At 36.5% G+C, this 25821-nt stretch overlaps 3 protein-coding genes across 3 annotated transcripts; 2 read left to right on the top strand and 1 right to left on the bottom strand.

Moving 5' to 3' along the window:
- The first annotated feature begins 3213 nt into the window (after positions 1–3213).
- On the top strand, positions 3214–8309 carry LOC136206592 (uncharacterized). Its single transcript, XM_065997705.1, has 2 exons — positions 3214–4262; positions 7154–8309. The coding sequence occupies exons 1-2, from the start codon at positions 3286–3288 to the stop codon at positions 8130–8132; spliced, it is 1956 nt and encodes a 651-aa protein (XP_065853777.1). The 5' UTR covers positions 3214–3285; the 3' UTR covers positions 8133–8309.
- Positions 8310–11516: 3207 nt separating this feature from the next.
- On the top strand, positions 11517–17855 carry LOC136207241 (inactive protein kinase SELMODRAFT_444075-like). Its single transcript, XM_065998545.1, has 10 exons — positions 11517–11706; positions 13435–13592; positions 13775–13869; positions 15307–15773; positions 15858–16421; positions 16659–16822; positions 16896–16972; positions 17049–17196; positions 17334–17480; positions 17568–17855. Exons 1-10 carry the CDS (start codon positions 11517–11519, stop codon positions 17841–17843), a joined length of 2286 nt encoding a protein of 761 aa, XP_065854617.1. The 3' UTR covers positions 17844–17855.
- Positions 17856–17864: 9 nt separating this feature from the next.
- Positions 17865–22240, bottom strand: LOC136205488 (uncharacterized). The gene is made up of 2 exons (XM_065996099.1): positions 21143–22240; positions 17865–19057 (listed from the first exon to the last, which is right to left on the bottom strand). Exons 1-2 carry the CDS (start codon positions 22141–22143, stop codon positions 18115–18117), a joined length of 1944 nt encoding a protein of 647 aa, XP_065852171.1. The 5' UTR covers positions 22144–22240; the 3' UTR covers positions 17865–18114.
- Positions 22241–25821: the final 3581 nt, after the last annotated feature.

Genomic DNA, 25821 nt, shown 5'->3' with positions numbered 1-25821 from the left:
CACCTTTCCATATAATTTTGATTTGACAAAATTGTTTAAGTATAATTGAAATACATATTTTAAAACACACTAAGTTTAAATGCTTTGATTTATTCTACCAATGTGTTTGTTCAATGTTGAGTTAAATTGTTTATAAGACACAAGAATCAAAAGGCCCAAGTCCAATACGGAAGTCAAAGCCCAAGTCAAACAACTCAGTACAACTCGGCCCGCGTTTGTCAAAACGTTGTCGCTTTGGATAAAACGCAACTCAGCGAAAGAAGGATCTAGAAGACCTTCGGGAACAACTTCAAGATGAAGCTGCTGAGTAGACTCGACAAAGCGTACAAGACAGCGGCTGACTAAGGAAAACTTCCAGACAAAGTATTTCTACTTTGGGTAAAGTTCAGATGACACAGTATGCTGTCCAGTTGACTTTACCATAAAAGGAGAGACATTCTGCTGAGCTGACCGAGGACAGAAGATACACAAATCTGATTGGCCGAGAGCTCTGAGCAAGTCAGGATGACAACGACAGGAAGCCGTTTCCCTCCAACGGTTATTTCGAAATTCGAAATGACCGATGCCCAGACGTCTCTATAAATAAAGTGCCATCAGAAGCTTCAACTCACAGAACTTGATCAAGCCATTACGCTGACCAAATCTCTACGCAAAGTTCTGCAAGCAAAAAGCAAAGCAACCTTACGCTACATTCAATATCTTTTGTGTAAAAGTCTAGAGTGATTATTCAATCATCTAAGGTGTCTTAGCAAATCATTGTATAGGACAAACACTTATCATTTCTAGAGATTAGAAAGGAGAGGCTGAGTACTCGGTTATAGTACTCAGTGAGAGATTAGGATTGAGTAGAGGTATAGAGGAAGGTACTCTTGTTATACTCAGTTGCTAAGATTGTAAAAGGTTTGAGGCTCTACCTTTAAAGAGCTCAGTAGAGGATTCAAAACCTCGGAACTTGTTCCGGGGACAGTAAATCTGCTGAGTAACGTATTTCTTACCTTAAACTCCTTATATATATTGCTTGCTTAAATAACCATAAACTGACCAAGTAAAGAGGTCAAGCTGAGTTGTGCGCATCGAATATCTGAGCTCAGGAATAGACTTTAAGTGCTATCTCCTGACTCAAGTCAAGAAACTGACCTAGTCACCAGTTGACTAAGCCAGTATCTTACTGATCACTCAGCGCCGCTGTTAAATCCTTTTCTCTTAAGAAAAGAAGTTTGCCCAAACTTAGTAAAAAGTTTAAATAGTTCCTAACCCCCCATTGGAACTATACTTGTAACGTTATAAGGGACCAACACTGTGTATTTGAATAATGTGTATGTAAAATGAAGAAAGAACGGTTACATGAACTTGAATAATGTATGAATATGCTTAAATCTTAGGTTGAATTAACGAATTTTGTTGTAAGAATTTGAAAGACATGAAAAGGCGAAGGAGGTTGGGGGAGGTTAGGGTATTTTTGTCAAGAATAGATGAAAGTGTCTAATTTGATAAAATAAAAGAGAAACGTGTCAAATATGTTAATGGACCCTCAAATAGGCTAGATTAGTAATTAGCCCATTTTTTTGGGTTTTGCTATTTACCACTCCCAAATTACGGGTTAAATGCACCATTGGTTACTGAACTTATATAGTTGTCTCGAAATGGTTAGTTAACTTCAATTTGTCTCAATAAAATCACTCAACTTTGAATTTTGTCCCAATTAGGCCACCCTGACGATTTCAGTGATTAAAAAGCATCGGAATCATGACATGCGTGACACGTTTGCATGAGTCAACTCAAATATCTGACCGAAACGACATATGACATCCACTTATACGCCACATGGCTATCATATATCGGTTATTTTTATGGAAAAAAAACAAAATTTAATTTTTTTTCATAAAAATAACCGACACGGGGATGTCATGTGTCGTTTCAGTCAGAGATCTGAGTTGACTCATGTTAACATGCCACCTACGTCATCATTTTCGATGCTTTTCATTCACTGAAAATCGTCAAAGTGATCTAATTGAGACAAAACTCAAAGTTGAGTGATTTTATTGGGACAAATTGAAATTGAGTGACCATTTTGAGACAACCATATAAGTCCAGTAACCAATGATGCACCGCGCCCATTTGGACAATTTTGCCTTTTGCATAATTTTTTTTCAAAACTGAAAAAAGAAATTTGAGAGTCCGTTCCCACCATGGGCCGAATTCGGTTAGGCCAAATTTTAGCCGGTACAATATCGTAAAATTTTGAGTGACGAACAATTATGACGAAAAATGCAAAATTCTTCAATTTTTTGTGAAGAAAAATACAAAATCGTTATAAAAAAAATTATATATTATTTTCATGAGTTCTTTGATAAAAAACGTAAATTTTAATGTTTTCGACTTGTAATCATCCATTTCTAGGGTTCGGGTTGTCACACATCAATTATTTTCATAATTTCAATAATTTTTGTTCGGGTTTATGATTTTGGTGAAAAAAATTTCAGTTTTTGATCAAAATTATGAGAAGTGCCAAAAAAGTAAAAATGAGAACGGTGATAAGTAATTTGAGGGCGGTATTTAACAATCGACTTTAAAGTGGCTCATGACAGTATTTTCTTTTTTTCCCAAAATAGGGAAGGAGAGAAACGTGCGGAAGGCGCAAAATAACTTGATCACTAAACCAAAATCTTTGGGTAAATTACACCCATGGCCACTGAACTTTACTCATTTTCATATTATGGCTACTCAACTTCATTTCTTTCCGGTATGGCCGCTGAACTTTATACTTTTTAACATCGGTGGTCACTCAATTTTAACCAACTTCTCAAAATGACCTTTAACGATCGTTAACGACCTCAAAATGAAAATATTCAAGAATTAAAGTTGTTCAGAACGACATTTACCATGAAACCAAATTTTTTATTTTGAAAATCACATTTTTTGGAGCTTTCTCTCTCTAAAAATTCACTTTCTCTCCTAACCAAACAACACCTAAATGACCTCAAAACGAAAATTTTCAAGAATTAAAGCTCCTTAGAATATCATTAACGCTTTGGATTTTTTATTTTTAGCCATCAATGGTCATTTTGAGGCGTTAAGTGGCCATCGGTGTAAAAAAAAAGTGTAAAGTTTAATGGCCATACTGGGAAGAAATGAAGTTAAGTGACCATAACGTGAAAATGGATAAAGTTCAGTCGCCATGGGTGTAATTTACCCCAAAATCTTTCTAAAAAAATCAAACCAAATTTTGATCTTCTTCTTCAATTTTACATTCCAAAACCCTAACCCAAAACCCTACTGATCATAATGAGACCCAAACAACCTCCCAATGTGACAATAAAATCTGTAGATTTACACAACCCATTTGATTGTTTAAACGACACAGAAGAAGCCATTGATTTAACAGTATCCAATTTCAACAAACTCAATTTGACTCCAGGTTTCACCGAAAATGGCTCTGCAACTTATCTTTCATCTGGAAATCCTTGCCTCGACTTCTTCTTCCATGTCGTACCACAGACTCCACCGGAATCAATCAAACGGAGGCTCCGTCAGGCCTGGAATCACGATCCATTGACTACTCTCAAGCTGATTTGTAATCTGAGAGGCGTTCGTGGAACTGGAAAATCCGATAAAGAGGGATTTTACGCGGCTGCACTTTGGCTACATCAATTTCACCCCAAATCCCTAGCTTGTAATGTTCCATCCATGGCGAATTTCGGTTACTTCAAGGACTTGCCGGAGATTCTTTGCCGGATTCTAGAGGGATCTGATGTGAGGCAGAAACAGAAAGATGAGTGGAACCTGAGAAACTCTGCCGCCCGTATGAAAAGGTACCGGCATTTTGGATTCCGAATTCGGCGACCAGAAGTCAAACCGAAGAATCCAAATCGATACAGAATTAAGAAATTGGTTAGTAGAGAAATCAGAATCTCGAACGCTTTGGAAAGGGACAAGCATGAGAAAGGGAAAGCAAGTTTGATTAGGAAGGAGAAGAAGGTAGCTATGGCGAAGAAAGTTCATCAGAGGTGTAACAGAGACTCAGATTTTCGATTTTTATACGAGAGGGTTTCAGATTTCTTTTCCGATTGCCTGAAAGTAGATATGGAGCATTTGAAGTCTGATCGGGTCACAAAGGTTAGCCTTGCAGCTAAATGGTGTCCTTCTATTGATTCATCGTTTGATCGATCAACATTGCTGTGTGAGAGTATTGCGAGGACGGTATTCACCAGAGAATCCTACCCGGAATATGAAGGCGTGGAAGAAGCACACTATGCTTACAGGTATGGATGTGAATTAGCTGATTAATATTGTGTTCTTATTATGTCAATTGCAGATTATTCTTGTGCACTTATTGTGTCATTTATCAGATTAGTATCGTGTTATTAATGTGTCAATTGTCGGATTAGTGTCGTGTTCTTATTGTGTCAATTGTCGGATTAGTGTCATGTTCTTATTGTGTCAATTGTCGGATTAGTGTCGTGTTGTTATTGTGTCAATTGTCGGATTAGTGCCGTGTTCTTATTGTGTCAATAACGGATTAGTGTCATGTTCGGATTAGTATCATGTTCTTATTGTGTCAATTGTGGGATTACTATCTTGTTCTTATTGTGTCAATTGTCTGATTAGTATCGTGTTCTTTGTATCAATCACGGACTAGTGTCGTGTTCTTATTGTGTCAATCACGGACTAGTGTCCTGTTCTTATTGTGTCAATCATGGATTAGTGTCGGTGTTCTTATTGTGTCAATTACAGATTAGTATCATGTTTTTAATTGTGCCAATTACGGATTAGTGTTGGTGTTCTTATTGTGTCAATTGTCGAATTAGTATCGTGTTTTTATTGTGTCAATTACGGATTAGTGTCCTGTTCTTATTGTGTCAATTACAGATTAGTGTCCTGTTCTTATTGTGTCAATCACGGACTAGTGTCGTGTTGTGTCAATTACGGATTAGTGTTGTGTGCTTATTTTGCCAATTACGGCTTAGTGTCGTGTTCTTATTGTGTCGTTCTTATTGTGTCAGTTACGGATTAGTGTCTTGTTCTTATTGTGTCAACTACGGATTAGTGTCGTGTTCTTATTGTGTTAATTGTCCGATTAGTGTTCTTATTCTGTCAATTGTCGCATTAGTATCGTGTTCTTATCGTGTCAATTGTCGCACTAGTATCGTGTTCTTATTGTGTCAGTTATGGATTAGTGTCTTGTTCTTATTGTGTCAACTACGTATTAGTGTCGTGTTCTTATTGTGTCAATTGTCTGATTAGTGTTCTTATTGTGTCAATTACTGATTAGTGTCGTGTTCTTATCGTGTCAATTGTCGCACTAGTATCGTGTTCTTATTGTGTCAGTTACGGATTAGTGTCTTCTTCTTATTGTGTCAACTACGTATTATAGTGTCCGTGTTCTTATTGTGTCAATTGTCCGATTAGTGTTCTTATTGTGTCAATTACTGATTAGTGTCGTGTTCTTATTGTGTCAATTGTCGGGTTAGTGTCATGTTCTTATTGTTTCAATTACCGATTAGTATCGTGTTCTTATTGTGTCAATCACGGATTAGTGCCGTGTTCTTATACTTACATGTTCTTATACTTCAAGGTAGTGGTGACAATTTCTGAGATTAGTGTCATTTTTGTGCGGTATCAATGATCGGATTAATGTCACTTTTGCTAGGAAACAGCATTAAATATGAACTCTACTAAAGAGGAGTTTCCGTGCAACATAGGTCAATTATCGGATTAATTTTTTTTTTCCTTTTTTGGGTTGAAAATGTAATTGGCGACGGAATATTTAGGTCAATTATTGGGTGAAACGGAATTGGCGACTGATGTTCCGTCGCTGATTCTTAATCCCCACTGTAAGACATCATCTTGTGCCTTTATCTCTGATATGAATTTTACTGTCTTTAATTTTAGGGTAATTAATTTATTAGTCTCTATATTTTGACAAAACACACTGTTTAGTCCCTGTATTTTAAAAAACACATGGTAAGGTCCCTAACTTTTTTCTCAATGAACTGTTTAGTCCTTCAGTCTGTTTGTTAGATTTTTTACTGTTTATGACTTCGGAAATGACTAAATTACCCTTTACTATTTACCTTCAAACTTCAGAAGAGGAAATCCAATTTAGAAAAAGAAGCTATTTGTATGGAGAACAAGAAAAAGAACAGATCCAATGCTTACAAATTTGAACAATTAAGAAGAAAATCAAGAAGAACAACACTCAAAGTTGATTTCAGATGCATGAGAGTTTATAGGAAAGGAAAATAAAGGAAAAGAAGAACGCAAATCCAAATTGACTAACAAAATCTTCATTAGAGTCTAACGGCAGGGACTAAACAGTTCACCGAGAAAAACGTTAGGGACTTTACCGTGTGTTTTTAAAAATACAGGGACTAAACAATAAGTTTTGTCAAAATATAAGAACTAACAAATTAAGTGAGCTGCTATTTACCGCAATATTTTTTCCACCTACCGCACTTTTTTGACAATTTTGCCCTTCTCATAATTTAAACTCATAATCAAAACTCTTAAATCCTCTCTAGCTTTTTGGATTTTCAAAAAACCCGACCTAAAACGACATGCCGCCAAAGGCATGAGCGAGTAAAGGCTTCATGAATGCTCCCGTAAGGTTTTTTTTAAAAAAATTACTCCGAAATCACGGGTTCCGCCTCCGAAACGGAGGCGGAATCCGTATGAATTTAGCCTAAACGGACGGGACGTGCCGTTTCCACCACGGGTGGAATGGACGAACTGCCCGTTCCACCCGTGGTGGAAATGGCACGCGCCGTTCGTTCCACCGTACGGTGAAACGGTGCGCGCTGCCCGTTTAGGCCAAATCCATTTTAAAAAAAATTCAAAAAGAGAGAAAAAAAAGTTTTGGTTTTTGAGAAAAAATTATGAAAAGGGTATAAATGTTAAAAAGAGTGCGGTAGGTGGAAAAAATATTGCGGTAAATAGCATTACCCCAAATTAATTACCCTTAATTTTATTAATTGAAATGCGATGTAAAAATATAATACGAACAATTTTAGATAATGGTTCATTTTCGAGTTAGCAGGTTAACTCGAACCATTCAAAAAACTCTTGTGTCCATTTCTTATCAATCCAAAAGTGACCGAAATTTGTTTAATAAACAACTCACCCAAGTGTACATACTTTACACCTCTATTTACAGGATTCGTGACCGGTTAAGAAAGGAGGTTCTGGTGCCTCTGCGCAAGATTCTAGAGCTTCCGGAGGTGTACATCGGTCAGAACAGATGGGCCGAAATACCATATAATCGGGTTGCTTCGGTAGCCATGAAATTTTACAAAGAGTTCTTCTTGAAACATGATACAAAGCGTTTTCACAAATACTTAGCGGATGTCAAATCAGGGAAAGCCAAGATAGCTGCCGGAGCATTGCTTCCCCATGAGATAATTAGGCCTCTGGATGATGAAGACGACGGCGGACAAGTTGCAGAATTACAATGGAAAAGAATTGTGGATGATCTTCTCCGGGAAGGGAAGTTGAAAAACTGTTTGGCCGTTTCTGATGTGTCGCCAAGCATGTTTGGCACACCAATGGAAGTTTCAGTAGCATTGGGTTTATTAGTTTCCGAATTGAGTGAACAACCGTGGAAGGGAAAGATCATAACGTTCAGCACGAATCCGACCCTTCAATTAGTTACAGGCGAAAATCTGTCGGAAAAAACGCGATTTGTGAGAAAAATGGAATGGGGGCAAAACACTGATTTTCAGAAGGTGTTTGATGTGATCCTTAAAGTAGCTGTAAATGGGAGATTGAAAGAGGAAGAAATGATCAAGAGGGTGTTCGTGTTTAGCGATATGGAATTCGATCAGGCGTCTTCGAGTCCTTGGGAGACGGATTATCAAGTCATAGTGAAGAAATTTACAGAGTCACGGATCAATCGAACCAGTCAAGCTCGGACCGGATTTCTTACCGGTTCCCGATCCGACCGGTCCGACCGGTCGGTCCGGTCCGAGCTTGATAATACTGGTGTTCAGTTCAGTAGCATTCAGTTCAGTAATCAGATCACTAACTTATTATTACTTATTATAATTATAATGGGTAAATTACACCCATGGCCACTGAACTTTACCCATTTTCACATTATTACCATTGAACTTCATTTCTTCCGGTATGGCCACTGAACTTTACACTTTTTAACATTGGTGGCCACTTAACGCCTCAAAACGACCATTGACGGCTAAAAATAAAAAATCCAAAGTGTGAATGATATTCTAAGGAACTTTAATTCTTGAAACTTTTTGTTTTGAGGTCATTTAAGTGTTGTTTGGTTAGGAGAGAGAGTGAATTTTTAGAGAGAGAAAGCATCCAAAATGCGATTTTTTAAAATAACAAATGTGGTTTCATGGTAAATGTCGTTCTGAACAATTTTAATTCTTGAATATTTTTATTTTAAGGTCGTTAACGATCGTTAACGGTCATTTTGAGAAATTAGTTAAAAAGTGTAAAGTTTAGTGGCAATACCGGGAAGAAATGAAGTTGAGTGGCTATAATGTGAAAATAGGTAAAGTTCAATGGCCATGGATGTAATTTACCTTAAATATAATTATTTTATTATTATTAGAACCATTATTATTTTATAAACTTTTTATTTTAATTAATGCTATTTTTAAAGGATTATATTATTATTTCAGTTTTAGTAGAATTTAGTTCAGTAGCATTCTGTTTTTTTCAGTAAAAAAAACAGAGCCAAAGATTGCGGAAGTTCTTTGCTTTACTAAAAATGAAAATATTTTAGTCAAACACCGTAAAATTAATCTCCAAACGAAAATTTTCAATGATTAAAGTTGTTGGGAATTTAGTTCTGTTCTTTGAAATCAAATTTAGTTTTTCAAAATTTTTATTTTGAGGTTGTTAACTGTCCAAAGTAAATATGTTTGTTTTTAATAAAGCTAAGAACCTCAATCATCTCTTGATCGCAAAAAAAACCTAGAGTCATGTATTTGACAATTCGTGTAACCACCGAAGTTTCTTTTTTTTTAATTTACCCTTTATTTTATTTGCTATCAATGAAAATGAACTTAAAGTTCTTATTTTCTTATATTTATATGAGGGTAAATAATTTATTAGTTCCCCCATTTTTACTTAACACATTGTTTAGTTTCTCTAGTTTAAAAAACATATTATAAGGTTTCTATCTTTTGTCAATATTAATTTTTTGGTCTTTCTGTCTGTTTTTTGTTAGATTTTTAACCGAACATATTTTAGCTTTTAGGATAGCTATAGTACGATACAAAATGAATATGTTACTTTATTATTTTTTGTCTGTTTATTTATGCCAAATATAACGATTAAAAATCTAAAAAAAAAAGATAGAAAGACCAAAATGTTAATATTGATAAAAGATATAGATCTTATAATATAGTTTTTAAAATAAGGGACTAAACAGTGTGTTAGGTAAAAATGTGTGACTAATAATATATATATATTTTTTGTTACGACGGAAAGGAAACGAAACAAACAAAGAAAAGCCACACTAGGTAGCAAGCAAACGGGGGAGGTAGACTCCTATGTAATCTTCATGGAGCAACTCAGAAACGTTGGTCGGGCCTTGAGGCAAGATGTGCACCCCAATCAGGAAGTTGAAAGCTTCAGACGCAATTAGCGCAGCGGTTCCGTTCCCTATAAATGTGAGTCAGGTGAGCCATGTCGAACTTCTCCATCAGAAGTTGAATGCTGTGAATAAGCGCCCGCATGGGATGGTGAATGGGGCAAGCATTCAGAACAAAGTTCACCACTTCAGCGCAATCAGATTCAATTTCGATCTTACTGCACCTGTGATCCTTAGGAATCCTCAGTCCTGAGATAAGACCCCAAAGCTCGGCCTCAAACGAGGATCCTCTGCCAATATTATGGATGAATCTAATCCCCCACCCACCATTGTTGTCCCTAACCAGCCCACCTGAAGCAATTAAACTCGTATCCCCACTACAGGACCCGTCCGTGTTGAGCTTCCAAAAGCCATCTGGAGGCTTAGACCAACATAACCATTTCTCCACTTTAGCAGGTCTGCCCTTGCTTTCTCTGAGACTGTCCCAACAACGCTCATTCTCTCTGACACGGTGATAGATGATTCGATCTCTCGCATTCGGCAGAACAAAATCCGTTTGAAAGAGGGATGTATTCTGCCAATCCCAAATGGCAGCTGAGGTGATCAGAAACGTTTGACGCCAACGATTAATACCAAAAGACCCATCGGGAACGACTAATAAAATATTTACCCTTTACTTGTGAGCTATATTTTCCACAAAATAATATATATATATATATATATTTTTTTTTTCAAACTTGTTGAAAAGTTCAAGGAAGATCGATATACTTGCAAGTTCTATTGGATTTTAATTGGGAGATGATCGGTGTAAAGAGTTTATATGTCTGATCTCAAAACGACTAATCATAATATATCCCAGTCCCTTGAAATTCTTCAAAAACTGTAACTGGTCCTTGAACTTCAAAATGTTACAACAAACTGTCTCAACTTGTTTATTTGGAACAAATAACCCATCCCATGCCATATGGCAGCGTGTGATTGGAACTTTAAGAAGTTACAACTAACCTACAATACCAATCATGCGCTACCACGTGACATGTGAGTGATTACTTGTCCAAATAAGTAAGTTGAGAGGGTTAATTATAATGTTTTAAAGTCAGAGGGTTAGTTTTACCTTTTTTTTATAGAACAAGGTACAAATTTTCCTTTGTCCTTAATTGCAAATTTATTCAATTGATCACTCGGTTGCCGAAAAAGTAAGTTAAATGCGGAAAATGTATTTCAGGCATCTTAGAGTGTTATTACATAATTCAAAAATAGATTAAAAAAGAAGTTATTAATTGCTCAACTATAAAAATTTGTTTTCTCTAATATTAGAACCACATACCCTGATCTTAGGCGTTTTACTTTTTTTTAAGACGTGTGCAATACATATTCTGCATTTAACTTATTTTTTTTGCAACCGAATAATCAATTGATTATATTTTATGCAAGTTCAAGGAGCTAACTGAACATTTTATGCAAGTTGAGGTGGCTACCAGGACACTTTGAAAGTTGAGAGAGCCAATCAAACTTTTTGGACAAATTTGGGTGATTTTTTCTGTCTAAATTATTGAAATGAATTTATCGAAACAAAAACACTTTCAATTATCTTTTTGAAACCGATTCCAAACTTCAGTGACGATTAATTGATGCAATTTACCCCAAAATTATTCTACAAGTCAACTTCACCCAAATTGACCCCTTAATCCATTAAAATACCGTCATTAAAACTGACTGGTTCAAAGAGCTGTCAAACAATAACATATAAAAGAAAAAAAAGACTATTTCAGAGCTCATCCCAAGCTGCCCAATGTTGGCTTTTCCATTGTCGTTCATCCTTATGAATCTTTTTGTTTTTTCTCTTGTCACATTAATCAATCCAACATTAAAAAAAAAAATTAGAAAAACTGTCACTATAAGATAATATAATCTCTCATTTAAGCTGTCTGATTTTTCCATTTCAAGATTCAGAAAAATGGTGGATAGTGAAGTGATAATTGTAGCTGTTGATGCTAGTAAAGAAATCACTGATTATGCTTTTGAATGGGCTGTTAAAGATGTGATTAAAGTTATGGATTCTGTAATTGTTCTTGCTGTTCTTCCTTTGAAGAATGGAGGTTCTTTGAATTCTGCAGATAGGAATAATTCTAATCAATTTCTTTCTGGTATGTTGTTTTCCCCCTTTTTCTTTGTTTTTAATGACGGGAACTTTGATTTTAAAGCGTTTCTCGTTTCGGATGTTGAGTTTTAATTTAATACATCGGTTGTGGAAGGGGTGGGTGTTTTGGTATGATGTGAGGCTATGTTGTGTGGACACTCGTCTTTAGTAGCGTTTTGGAGTTTAGTGTCGGTGTCCGCTTTCGTTTGGTATGATGTGTTTTCCCCCTTTTTTGTTTCTTTTTAATGCTAGGTTTCATGGAAACTTTGATTTTAAAGCGTTTCATGTTTTTTAAACGTTTCGGATGTTGTGGTTTAACACAACGGAATTCTAATCACTTTCTTTCTAGTATGTTGTCTTTCCCCCATTTTTCTTTGTTTTTAATGACGGGAGCTCTGATTTTAAAACGTTTCATGTTTGGGATGTTGAGGTTTAATATATCGGTTGTGGAAGGGGCGGGTGTTTGGTTGATAAATGTGAGGTTATGTTGCGCAGGCACTCGTTTTTAGTAGCGTTTCTGAGCTTTGTGTCGGTGTCTGCTTTCGTTTGAAGGCTATTTTATGAAAGTTATTTGATGTTGAGGTTTAACACATCTGTTGCGGAAGGAGTGGGTGTTTGATTGTAAGTGTGAGGCTATGTTGTGCGGACACTAGTAGCGTTTTTTAGTTTAGTGTCGGTGTTCTTTTTGATTTGAAAGCTATTTTATGAAAGGTGTGTTTTAGAAATAACATTTTCGGATGTCTATTTTTGTGTCTGTGTCGGTGCAACAGCACCCAACAATGGTGTCAGAGTCTATATATGGTTACGATATCCCCACGCTGTTAGGGAGGTTGTTGGTGTCCCAACCTTGGCTCGATGTGTAAGAAGGGAGATTGTTGGGGTTTTTCACGTCCAGTGACGGATCCAGATTCACTGATTGAGGGTGCTTGTGGTGGTCTCTCGTGATTTACGGATGCTAAATTGATATTTTTAGGGTGTTTTTACCTAAAAAATTAAAGTCCCTTAGACAGTTTACATAGAATTTTTAGCATTTTCCTGCGATCAGTAAATGCTGAAGCCCCCTCTGGATTCGTCCTTTTCCACATAGGTTTTTTGAAGGGGCGGGTGTTTGACTGTGACGCTATGTTGCACGAACACTCATCTTTAGTGGTATTTTATGAAAGGTTATGTTTTAGAAATAACGTTTCTCGATGTCCATTTTTGCGTCGGTGTCCGTGAATATCACCCATCGGTTGTATCGGAGCCCATATAGTTACAATATCTCCAAGGCTGTTGGTGTCCTAACCTTAGCACCATGTGCGAGATGGAGATTGTTGAGATTTCTCGCATCCCTTGTGGAAGGGTTCGGTGTTCGGTTTAAGGTGTGATAGAAAAACCTCATCTTTTGAGCTACCTTTTGGTGTGAGAAGGTCCAATATATAACACCGGACGAGTCATATTTCTGTAATTTAGATAAATTGGAAACTCGTTTCCTAAGATGTGTTTATGTTTTCACAAGTAAATTGATGTAAATCATATATTCACTAAATCCTTAATATTTTGAAAATAATCATTTTACTTCCGAGTATTATATAATTTTCTTAATATAGATTTATAAACATTAAATATACATTTTTATTCTTTAAAAAATTACAAAAATAGCTATATATTTTTATTCTTTCAAATATCATTTCTGTTTCCATTTCCGTGCAACATTTTTCAACATCTGATATGAATTTTCGGTTTCTCATTCTAGGCCTGCTCGGAAAATGCTGCAAGGGGAATAATCAGAAGGAGAAGAATTCATCAGAGGATGATAGTTTCAACAACCGAACTCAACCGGTTTCGCTCCGGCAGATAAACAGTGTATGTATGCAGATGATGAAGCAACTGTGTTTAACCCATAAAAAACAGGTACGAAGGAAGATGTTCGGTTCACGATTAATTCGGCCGGTTTGAGCGAATCTATCCGCATTTTAGAAAATTATAAATTTAGCTTAACCGAACCGAAAAACTAACCGACTCTGGTCGAACCGGACGGTTCGGTTCGGTTCTTACAATTATGGTGACCGAAATGACCTGTTGTTTATTTGCAGGTTCAAATACAAGTGAAAATTTTAGGGGATGCACAACTTGGATCAGTGGCCTTAGAAGCAAGAGAGCTAGAGGCAAACTGGGTGATTTTAGACAGGTTAGAGTCATTAATTAATCTAATTTTAGTGTCCGTTTGGTTCTCGTTTCATTTTTTCTAGTTGTTTTTTTACTGTTTTACTCCAAATAGTAAATACCGAACATGTTTGGTTCAGCTGTTAATGTTACTGCCAGTTGTTTATTTATAGATATATTAGCTGATATTTCTTCCACATAGCCTTAAGTTGAACGGATATATAGTCATTCAAGTTTGGGATGAGTTTTAAAAATTACACTGAATTTCATTTTGTTTTAATAAAGTCGTTGAACTTTTCTTTTCTAGCCATAAAGTCTTTCCGGACATTTCATACAAAAAAAAAAAAATTATTGAAACAGTAATGTGACAACCATGTTGAAAATGATGGACTCTTACACGCTTAAGGCAGCCACATGATCAAACTGTCGCATGACAGTCAAAAAATATTCAACTGTTTCAAACAAATATTTTTTTTGTCACATGGCATACTGTCATGCCACTATTCTAGTGACTTTTTCTGTCTTAATTGGTTGGAATAACTTTCTTGAAATAAAAAAAAAAACTTCAATGGCTTTATTAAAATAAAATGAAGTTCGGTGGTATTTTTAAAACCGACCCAAACTTGAGTGACTATTAATGCAATTTAACCTCCAAAATACACGTTTCTCAATCCTAACCGAATATTTTATATCTACTGTTTAAAGCGAATCAGCAAAAAAAAATCTATAAAAAGGAGAACCAAACGGACAAATAAAAAATGTTTGGTTAGGATTGAGAAACAAATGCTATTTTAGATGAAAAATCTGTTAATATCTGCTAGCTAGTAGCTACCAGTAACAGCAACCATTAAATGGTAACAATAAAAAAACAAACACGAGATGAACCAAATAGACCCGTAGATTGGTTGGCTTAGTAGCTTTTCGCCGAACTTTAAAGTATTGTAGCATCAATGAAACTATCACCAAATTTTAGTTCCGAGATCAACGATGCTTTTAACCCTATGGTCAGGGGATCACGAAAAACCTCTCTTTTTAGGAAGAAATAAAAAATATATATATAATTACCGATGAAATTTTTGCCGGTCATTGTAAAATTTCCGTGTAATTACAATTTATTCAAGAATTTGAAACGGATTACCGACGAAATTGCTGTCGCAAATACTTAGTCCCAAAAGTAACTCTACTTTTAACATATTTTCATCAATTGAGTCCTGAAGCTATGTTTCCCGGAAACTCTTCTCCATTAGAGTTCCCACGTTTCCTATCCGTTTTCATTTCAGCTTCTTTTTCATTTCCATTATGTTTCCTAGCTATAAGTTTTTAGAAATAACATTTCCCGATATCCATTTCCGTTTCAGTTTCCGTGCAATATAGTCCCAGAGTGTTTTGTTCTTGCTCTACCACTGCTTGTGGTCACATCAAATGTATTTCAAGCTAATTTGTTTGTTTGTTCTAATTACAGACGGTTGAAGAAAGAAGCGGATTGCTGCCTGAAACGACTGAGTTGCAACGTCGTAATCATAGACCACGCTGTTCCGAAACTTCTTCGAGCTGTTAACCCCATAGCAGGGAAAACGTTCAGTTTGAGCATAGACCAATCCGACAGGAAATTCGCCGACATGCTCGGAATGCAACCTAGTATAGCTACAACTTACAGGAGTGAAACAAACACTGGAAGTCTTGGCCTAGAAAGTACAATCTCCGAAGTAGATCGTTCGGTTTCATGGTCAAGTTCCGAAACCGAGCAGTTTAACCGGATTGGTAGCCCGTCTTCTACTTCCTTTCTTCCTTTAAATTCTCAATATTTCAGCCCTCCACACTTTGGTAAATCTGAAACAAAGGCAACAGATTTCGCCGTTGCTAATTTTCCTCGAAGCCCCGGGGATGATAAGATTAAGAGAACGGGTGGCGTTTCGAGGACTAGAACATGTAAGAAAGTCGTTATCCACGTGTATTTCATTCTTTTATTTAATCAACTATATAATTAATAATCTGTCATCTTTTCTGAAACAGACGTCGAAAAAGTTCGAAAGGCGACACTATCAGCAGACTCGCTGCACTTGTCGTCAAGTTCAGAGACCGAAAATAAGCCAAGTAATCGAAAATATACAACGACTAATACTGAAGAAGAATATCCTCAATTTCCCTCTTCCCCGAACCTCGAAAGGACCTCGAGTTTAAGGAAGGCAATGTCGATTTCCATCAAGAATCCGCCCACCCCGCCGCCTCTTTGCTCCATTTGCAAGCATAATGCGCCTATTTTCGGCAAAGCTCCAATTAAGTTCAGTTATGATGAGATAGAAACAGCAACGAATAGATTTTCGAGTGATAACCTCTTGGCGGATGGCGGATATGGATTTGTATATAAAGGAAAACTGGCGGATGGACAGCTTATTGCAGTAAAGCAGCGTAAAACTGTAAGCGCGCAAGCAGCAGCAGAATTTTGCTCGGAGGTTGAGATATTGAGCTGCGCACAACACCGAAATTTGGTGATGTTGATAGGATACTGCATTGAGACAGAATGGCTCCTCATTTACGAGTTCGCTTGCAACGGTTCCTTGGATAAGCATTTGTACGGTAAGCTTGAATAGAGACGCATTTATACATTCCGATAAGCTTGTCAACGGGGCAGGGATTCAAGGCGAAGAGTCCTCGAACCTCACCCTCGTGAGAACACGAAGGGAAGATGAAATCTGTCCCTGTCCCATTAACCGGGACAGGGAAATTACATGCCTCGTCCCTGACCTGCCCGATTGATAAGCCTATGTTCAGCATTGTTCTCGTTGTTAATTGAAATTGCATAAACCTCATTAGGAACCGAGACGAACCAGGTTATGGCGTGGCATAATAGAAGAAAGGTTGCAATTGGTGCTGCTAGAGGTCTGAGATACCTTCACGAAGATTGTCGAGTCGGATGCATCGTGCACAGGGACTTCAGACCGAACAATATCCTACTTACACACGACTACGAACCCATGGTCGTATACTTTTTCCTGTGTTCATAAGGTTGCAGAAATCAGGTTTTCCTAATAGTATGTATAATTTATATAGGTGGGCGATTTCGGTCTGGCTAGATGGCAAGTAGACGGTCAGTCAGCTGAAGAAACCCGTGTTATCGGTGCTTTCGGGTACTAAAATCTCATACTTGACTCCAAGTATTACATTTCTCATACCAAGAGAATCATTCTTGTATTGATTTTGTAGGTATTTAGCACCCGAATACACAGGAACCGGGCTTATAACAGAAAAAGCTGATGTATATGCATTTGGTGTCGTTCTTTTGGAGCTCTTGTCCGGCCTTAAAGCAACCGAATTTTCGAGGATTACAGGACAGCAATTTGTACAAGAATGGGTAAACTTTTTCTCACTAAACAGCAATCTGTACAAATTCGTTATGCTCATCACCGAAAAAACACAGTTTTCACTGAGTTTCACCAAGGTGAAACTCTAGGCAAAGTCTAAAAGTTCTGTTTAATCTGCCTGATGCAGGCTAGTCCGTTGCTCGAGATGAAGTTGATCAACGAGATCATAGACCCTCGGTTAAAAATTTACGAGGAGACTGAAGTGAAATATATGATGTATGCAGCCAGTTTATGCATCTCATCGAACCCAGAAACGCGACCAAGAATGTCCAAGGTTCTATCTTCGGTCTTTTAGATAATCCCGGATATATATTGCCGGTTTAATCTTCCTCAGTTTTATAACATCTGAAGGATTCTGCAGGTATTGAAAATACTAGAGGGTGACATTTCTGCTGATCTAGTTTTCAATTACGGACCAAATCCGTATGGTAGAGACAATCAAAAAACGCAAGCAAAAGAGGGTAAAAACCTGAGTCCGACGAGAAAAATCGGAGTAAATAGCAGATTCAAAGCATCAGAATATAGGGGAAGGCGAGTCCAAGAACAGTACCTGCCCGAAATCAGTGTCGGCGGGGAATATCAAACGTATTTACGAGGTTCTTTGGCCAAATTTGTTCAAAACTTGAATAGAGATTGAGAAAATAAGAACAAAAGAATATAACGATGTAAATTCAAAGCTTTATATACACGAAACGATAAGAACAATTAGTTCATTTACATTGATAAAGGGCGGCCTGGTGCACTACGCATCCCCGCTAAGCTAGGGTCCGGGGAGGGGTCCCACCATAAGGGTGTATTGGGGGAAAACCTCCCCTGCCAATTTTTTGACAACAGGCCGCTCCTAAGACTCGAACCCGGACAACAACGTTTACAGTTGCCAATTTACATTGATACTTGACGGAAAAGAATCAATCAAGAACAGAAAGATTTTGATACTCTTTCCCGGAAATGGCGGCTTCCATAATAGTGATCGGATCAATTTCACCGTTTCCGTCCAAGAAAAGCTTCACCAAATTCTTCGAAAAACCGCTCACAAGTGCCACACCTTTTTGTTTTGCATCAACTGGTGTAGCCATTGAATCTCTCAGATTCCAAAACACAATCTCCGGGATCACATTTCCGTATCCTTTCTCGGTAAATTTATTCACTATGGCCTGATAATCAGTCTCCCAAGGTGTCGAAGACGCTTGATCGAATTCCATATCACTAAACACGAACAACCTCTTAATCATTTCTTCCTCTTTCAATCTCCCGTTTACAGCTACTTCGAGGATCAGATCAAACACCTTCTGAAAATCAGTGTTTCCCCCCCATTCCATATTTCTCACAAATTGAGATTTTTGAAGAAGATTGTCGCCTCGAACTAATTGAAGGGTCGGATTTGCGCTGAAAGTTATTACCTTTCCCTTCCACGGCTGCTCGCTGAGTTCAGAAATTAATAGACCCAATGCTACACAAACTTCCATTGGTGTGCCGTCCATGCTACCCGAGACATCACAAACAGCCATACAGTTTTTTAATTTCCCGTGCTGAAGAAGATCATCCGCCATTCGTTTCCATTGCAATTCTGCAACTTGGCCGCCATCATCGTCATTCAACGACTGAATTATCTCGTGTGGAAGCAATGCTCCGGCAGCTATCTTGGCTTCCCCTGATTTCACATCCTCCAAGTATTTGTTAAAACGCTCCTCGTCGTGTTTCAAGAACTTCTCTTTGTAAAATTTCATGGCAACCGAAGCTACCCGGTTATACGGAATTTCACCCCATTTGTTCTGACCAATATACACTTCCGGCAGCTCTAGAACCTTCCGCAGAGGCACCAGAACCTCCTTTCTCAACCGGTCACGTATCCTGTAAGTAGAGGTGAAAATTATAACACGCTGTTCGTGCTTTATTAAACAAATAATCCCTCATTTTTTGCTTAATACGAATTTGAACGACAAATTTAAGGGACATGAGGCGTTGTCATATCCCGGTTTCTTTGGCACAATTTTTAACACGACACTAACCATGAGTAATAGACACAATAAGAACATGATACTAATCCGATAATTGACATAATAAGAACACTATCAATCAATCCGATAATTGACACAAAAATTCTTAGATAGATTCATTTAACTCATTTAAATGTAATCCGATAATTGACACGACAAGAACACGACACTAATCCGTAATTGACACATAAGAACACAGACACTAATCCGATAATTAACACGATAAGTGCACGACACTAATCGATAAGAGCACGACATTAGTCCGATAATTGACACGATAAGAACACGACACTAGTCCGTAATTGACATGATAAGAGCACGACAATAGTCCGATAATTGACACGATAAGAGCATGACACTAATCCGTAATTGACACGATAGGAACATGAGACTAATCCGCAATTGACACGATAGGAACATGATACTAATATGGTAATTGACACAATAAGAGCACACCAATAATCTGTAATTGACACGTTACGAACACAATATTAATCCGATAAGAGGCATGAGGTGTCATCATATCCCGGCCACCTTGGAAAAAAAAATTTAGATAGACTCATTTAACTCCCATTTAAATGTAATCCAACAATTGACACGATAAGAACACGACACTAATCCATAGACAAAATAAAACACGATACTAATCTGATAATTGACACAATAAGAGCACACCAATAATCCGTAATTGACACAATAAGAACAAAACACTAATCCGTAATTGACACAATAAGAACACGATACTAATCTGACAATTGACACAATAAGGGCACAATAATAATCAGTAATTGACACAATAACAGGACACTAATCCGTAATTGACACAATAAGAACATGATACTAATCGGATAATTGACGCAATAAGAACATGATACTACCCCGACAATTGACACAATAAGCGCACAACAATAATCAGTAATTGACACAAGAAGAGCACAACAATAATCCGTAATTGACACAATAAGAACGTGATACTAATCCGACAATTGACACAATAAGAACAGGACACTAGTCCGTAATTGACACAATAAGAACACGACACTAGTCCGTGATTGACACAATAAGAACACGACACTAGTCCGTGATTGACACAATAAGAACACGACACTAGTCCGTGATTGACACAATAAGAACACGACACTAATCCGTACTTGACACAATAAGAGCATGATACTAATCCGTAATTGACACAATAAGAACACGATACTAGTCCGTCAATTGACACAATAAGAACAGGACACTAGTCCGTCAATTGACACAATAAGAACAGGACACTAGCCTGACAATTGACACAATAAGAACAGGACACTAGTCCGTAATTGACACAATAAGAACAGGACACTAGTCCGTAATTGACACAATAAGAACAGGATTTAGGATATTGACACAATAAGAACAGGACACTAATCCGTAATTGACACAATAAGAACACGACACTAATCCATTATTGACACAATAAGAATGTTAATAAGAACACGGCACTAATCCGTTATTGACACAATAAGGACACTACACTAATCCGACAATTGACACAATAAGAACATTAATCCGATAATTGACACAATAAGAGCACAACAATAATCTGTAATTGACACAATAAGAACGGGAAAGTAATCCGTAATTGACAGAATAAGGACACGATGCTAATTCGACAATTGACACAGTAAGAACACAACACTAATCCGACAATTGACACAATAAGAACACTACACTAATCCGGCAATTGACACGTACTAATCCGACAATTGAGACAATAAGAACACTAATCCGATAATTGACACAATAAGAGCACAACAATAATCGTAATTGACACAATAAGAACACGATAATAATTCAACAATTGACACAGTAAGAACACAATACTAATCCGACAATTGACACATAAGAACACAATATTAATCCAATAATTGACAGGACTAACCAGAAAATTCACTCATACCTGTAAGCATAATGTGCTTCTTCCACGCCTTCATATTCTGGGTAGGATTCTCTGGGGAATACCTTCCTCGCAATACTCTCACACAGCAATGTTGATCGATCAAACGATGAATCGATAGAAGGACACCATTTAGCTGCAAGGCTAACCTTTGTGACCTGATCAGACTTCAAATGCTCCATATCTACTTTCAGGCAATCGGAAAAGAAATCCGAAACCCTCTCATATAAAAACCGAAAATCAGGGTCTCTATTATACCTCTCATAAACTTTCTTCGCCATAGCTACCTTCTTCTCATCCTTAGCCAAACTTGCTTTCTCTTTCTCAATCTTGTTCCTCTCCAAAGCATTCAAGATCCTGATTTCTCTAGTAGCTTCAGCCATTTTCTTAGCTTTTCTGTTCCGATTTGATTTCTTCATCGATTGTCCATTTGGGCGTTCAAATGGACCTCGCCTGTTACAGGAACCAGATCTATTTTTCCACTCACTTCTTTGAATCTGCCTCACATCGGATCCTTCTAGAAGCCGGTAAAGAATCTCCGGCAAGTCCTTGAAGTAACCGAAATTCGCCATGGATGGAATATTACAAGCAAGCGTTTTCGGGTGGAATTGATGAAGCCAAATCGCAGCAGCATAATATCCCTCTTTATCAGATTTACCAGTACCACGAACACCTCTTAGATTACAGATGAGCTTGAGAGTAGTCAACGGATCGTGATTCCAAGCTTCGTGAAGCCTCTCTTTGATGGATTCTGGTGGAGTTTTTGGTACGACATGGAAGAAGAAATCGAGGCAAGGATTTGTAGATGAAAGATAAGTTGCAGAGCCATTCTCGGTGTAACCAATTTGAGGATTATTTACAGAGGACTTGGTTTTGTTGAAATTGGATACCATAAGATCGACGAAAGGATCGTTAACGGCTTTTGATTCGATTTCTGGTTGTTTTAGGAGAAGTGTTGGGTTGTGTAGCTCTGGAGGTCCGAGCAGAGATGATTTGGGTGCCATTTCCGGTGGATTTTGATCTGATCAGTGAGGGTTTTTGGTTAGGGTTTTGGAATGTGAAATTGAAAGACGAGATTAAAGTAAAACAGCACAAAGTAGATTCCTCTCTTCCTTCCTACGCATCCCACTTCTTTCTTTGATTCTTTGGGTAAATTACATCCATGGACACTGAACTTTACACATTTTCACATTATGACCACTGAACTTCATTTCTTTCCGGTATAATTACTGAATTTTACACTTTTTAACACCATGACTACTCAACGCCTCAAAACGATCGTTGACGGATAAAAATAAAAAACCCAAAGCGTTAATAATATTCTAAGGAACTTTAATTCTTGAAAATTTTCGTTTTGAGATCATTTAGGTGTTGTTTGGTTATGAGTGAGAAAGCGAATTTTTAGAGAGAGAAAACTCCAAAAAATGTGATTTTCAAAAATAAAAAATGTGGTTTCAAATGTCGTTCTGAGCAACTTTAATTCTTGAATATTTTCATTTTGAGGTTATTGACAGTCATTTTGAGGAGTTAGTTAAAGTTGAGTGGCCACCGGCATTAAAAAATGTAAAATTCAGTGGTCATATCAATGAGAATTGAAGTTTAGTGGCCATATTATTAAAATGGTTAAAGTTTAGTGGTCATGGGTGTAATTTACCCTTAAAGTGTATTACTTAAAATGTAGTCGATTAATTTCTCGGTTGTAAACCCTTTTAAACTATCTTGATAGCCATCAATTTTCTTAAAATGTAGTGAATCAATCCGACGGTTGCCAAAAAAATAAAGTATAAAGAGCGAGACCAAAGATTTGTATTTGTTTATAGACTCTCGTACCGGATGGGTAATACTTCGAGTAGTTGTTTATGATAAATCTAGTCTAATACCATGTAGATATTATCTGTTTTAGTCTAAATCATACATTTTAGTCCTTATGGCTTTAAAACACGTCTATATGTATTCAATACACACATTACTAGTAATGTCTTAGTCTCTCTCCATTTTCGATGTGAGATTCAGTTTATTCATGCATCCATCGTTATTCTATAGGATCGCTTTTTGCTCAAATCTTCTACTCCAGCCCTTCTCACTCCGAACTGGATCGTTATAAAGTATATGCATGTTTCTTGAAAAAGTCAAAGAAATTAACATGTAAACAACATGTCGGAATTGGACTAACATCTAGGAGAAAAGGAAGGATCTAAATTAATTCCTTTTCACCAGAAAATGCAATATGTAACATTAATTGAGTAAAAATTTTGCCGTTTTTCCTCCCGATGTAATAACTCTTTCTCTCGATATAATTAACCCTTCTTTTTTCCTTACGTATTTGTCCAAATCTAACGTGTACTTATGTGTCAATTTTTTTGACTTTTTCAAAGTGCGTGCAATATACTTTCTATATACAGTTTATTTTTTTGGGTAATTAATTTATTAGATCCTATATTTTGATAAAATACACTGTTTAGTGTCTGTATTTTAAAAAACACACGGTAAGGTCCCTAACCTTTTTCTCAGTGAACTGTTTAGTCATTCCGTCTGTTTGTTAGATTTTTTTACCGTTTATGAATTCGGAAATAACTAAATTACCCTTTTATGTCTTTCTCTCACAACTCGAGCTCACAACAAAATGGAGAAATGATTGAATCCCTAACCCATAATCGAATCACTCATACTCACTCTTTCTGTTTGAATTGAAGGTAGAAATCGACTCAAATCTCTCTCGCTTACTCTTCCTGTTATGATTGAATCTCTAACCCATAATCGAATCACTCATGTTTACTCTCAATGGTGAGTTTAATTTGACTCAAATCCAAATTGACTAACAGAATCTTCATGAGAGTCTAACGGAAGGGACTAAACAATTCACCGAGAAAAACATTAAGGACTAAACAGTTCATCGAGAAAAAGGTTAGGGACCTTACCGTATGTTTTTGAAAATATAGGGACTAAACAGTGTGTTTTGTCAAAATATAGGGACTAATAAATTAACTAACCTATTTTTTTACAACTGATGGATTAAATTGACTGTATTTTAAGTAAGTTGAAAGATGTATATAAAAACTTTTGAAATACTCGAAGCTAGGAAGTGATATATAGAGGGGATAAATTTAGCTGGGCATACGGTGTCGGACTTAGATTTATGGAGTTAGGGAAAAAAAATGAAAGTCCGACTGGTCGGCATCGTAAAATGTCGTTTTAGTGTGTTGAATGCTGAACTATGAAAAGTACTCGGTCTAAAAAAAAATAGATATATTTAATGTTTTATAAATTCTAATACTAATTTTTTTAAAGTTATACAACTTTTATCTTTTATTTTTTAATTATGAATTTCTTATAATTTTTAGGGTTAATTACAAAAAACTACCTTGTAGTTTGACCGATTTGCGATGTGGTACCTGTGGTATTTTTTGTTACAAACATCTCCCTGTGGTTGTCGCCGTTATACAAATCAAGGAAACGGCAAAAAATCTGTTAAAAATCTGACGTGGCACATGGGCAATTTAGGAAATTCGATTTTTTATTTTTTTTCTCTCTCCTCCTCTCTCCTTCATCGTTGATTCTCTTCTTCTACGTTTTCTTCTTCTTCACCTTCACCTAGAATCTTTTCTTCTTCTTCTTCTTTCTCTTCCTCCTCCTCCTCCTCCTCTTCCTCTTTTTTCTTCTTCTTCTTCCTCCTCTCTTCTCTTCTTCTTCCTATTTTTTTTCTTTTTTTTCTAATTTTTTTTAATTCTGGAATTTCCAAACGTGAAGAATGTTCTTCACGTCTGGAATTTTCAGATTTCTGGAATTTCCAGAATTAAAAAAAGAAAAAAAAGAAAAAAGGGAAAGATGAAGAGAATAAATAAGGAAGAAAAAGAAGAAGAAAAGAAAGGAAGAATAGGAGAAAATGGAAGAAGAAGAACATAAAATGGAAGAGGAAATGGAGGAAGAAGAAGAGGAACGAAGAACGAAGAAGAGAAGAGAAGAAGAAGATGAAGTCAACCTAAAAATTAAGAAAAAAAAGTCAAAATTTTTCTTTCCCAAATTGCCCATCTGATTTAACAGATTTCTTGCCGTTTCCTTGATTTGTATAACGGCGACAACCACAGGGAGGTGTTTGTAACAAAAAATACCACAGGTACCACATCGCAAATCGGCGAAACCACAGGGTAGTCTTTTGTAATTAACCCTAATTTTTATAAAGTAAAATTTGTACTAAAAATTAAAAATATGACTCCACATAAAAGAAGTAGATATATTTAATATTTTATAAATCCGTATTAATTTTTTAAAATTATATTTATCTAAATAATGAATTTCATAAAATTTTCATAAAATAAAATTTAATTAAAAACTTATGTTTTTTTAGTCTCAAAACTTAAAATTTTGATAAAATATAAAAAGTTATTTAGAAAAGAAAATTTAAATAATTTGAAATCTTAAAAAAAAGTTCAAGAGACTTAAACATATAACCTCTTGCTATTACCAAAAAAAAACATATAACCTCTTGCTATTAAAACATATCTTAAAATTAGCTTTATCATCTTAAAATATTGACATTACTGTACAAAAACATCAATATAAACTAAATTTAGGAAAGCTATTAAATATTAAAGTAATACACTCAATGATAGAACCAGTGGCTGGAGGGGCCCGCCCTTGGCTATATCCACCTCTACAATCAAGTTATTTGGATAAATTGAGGA

This window comes from Euphorbia lathyris, chromosome 9 (assembly GCF_963576675.1).
Source record: "Euphorbia lathyris chromosome 9, ddEupLath1.1, whole genome shotgun sequence".
Lineage (NCBI taxonomy): Eukaryota > Viridiplantae > Streptophyta > Magnoliopsida > Malpighiales > Euphorbiaceae > Euphorbia > Euphorbia lathyris.
The sequence above is the reverse complement of the archived record's forward strand: the minus strand, read 5'-3'. Positions and strand labels throughout refer to the sequence as shown.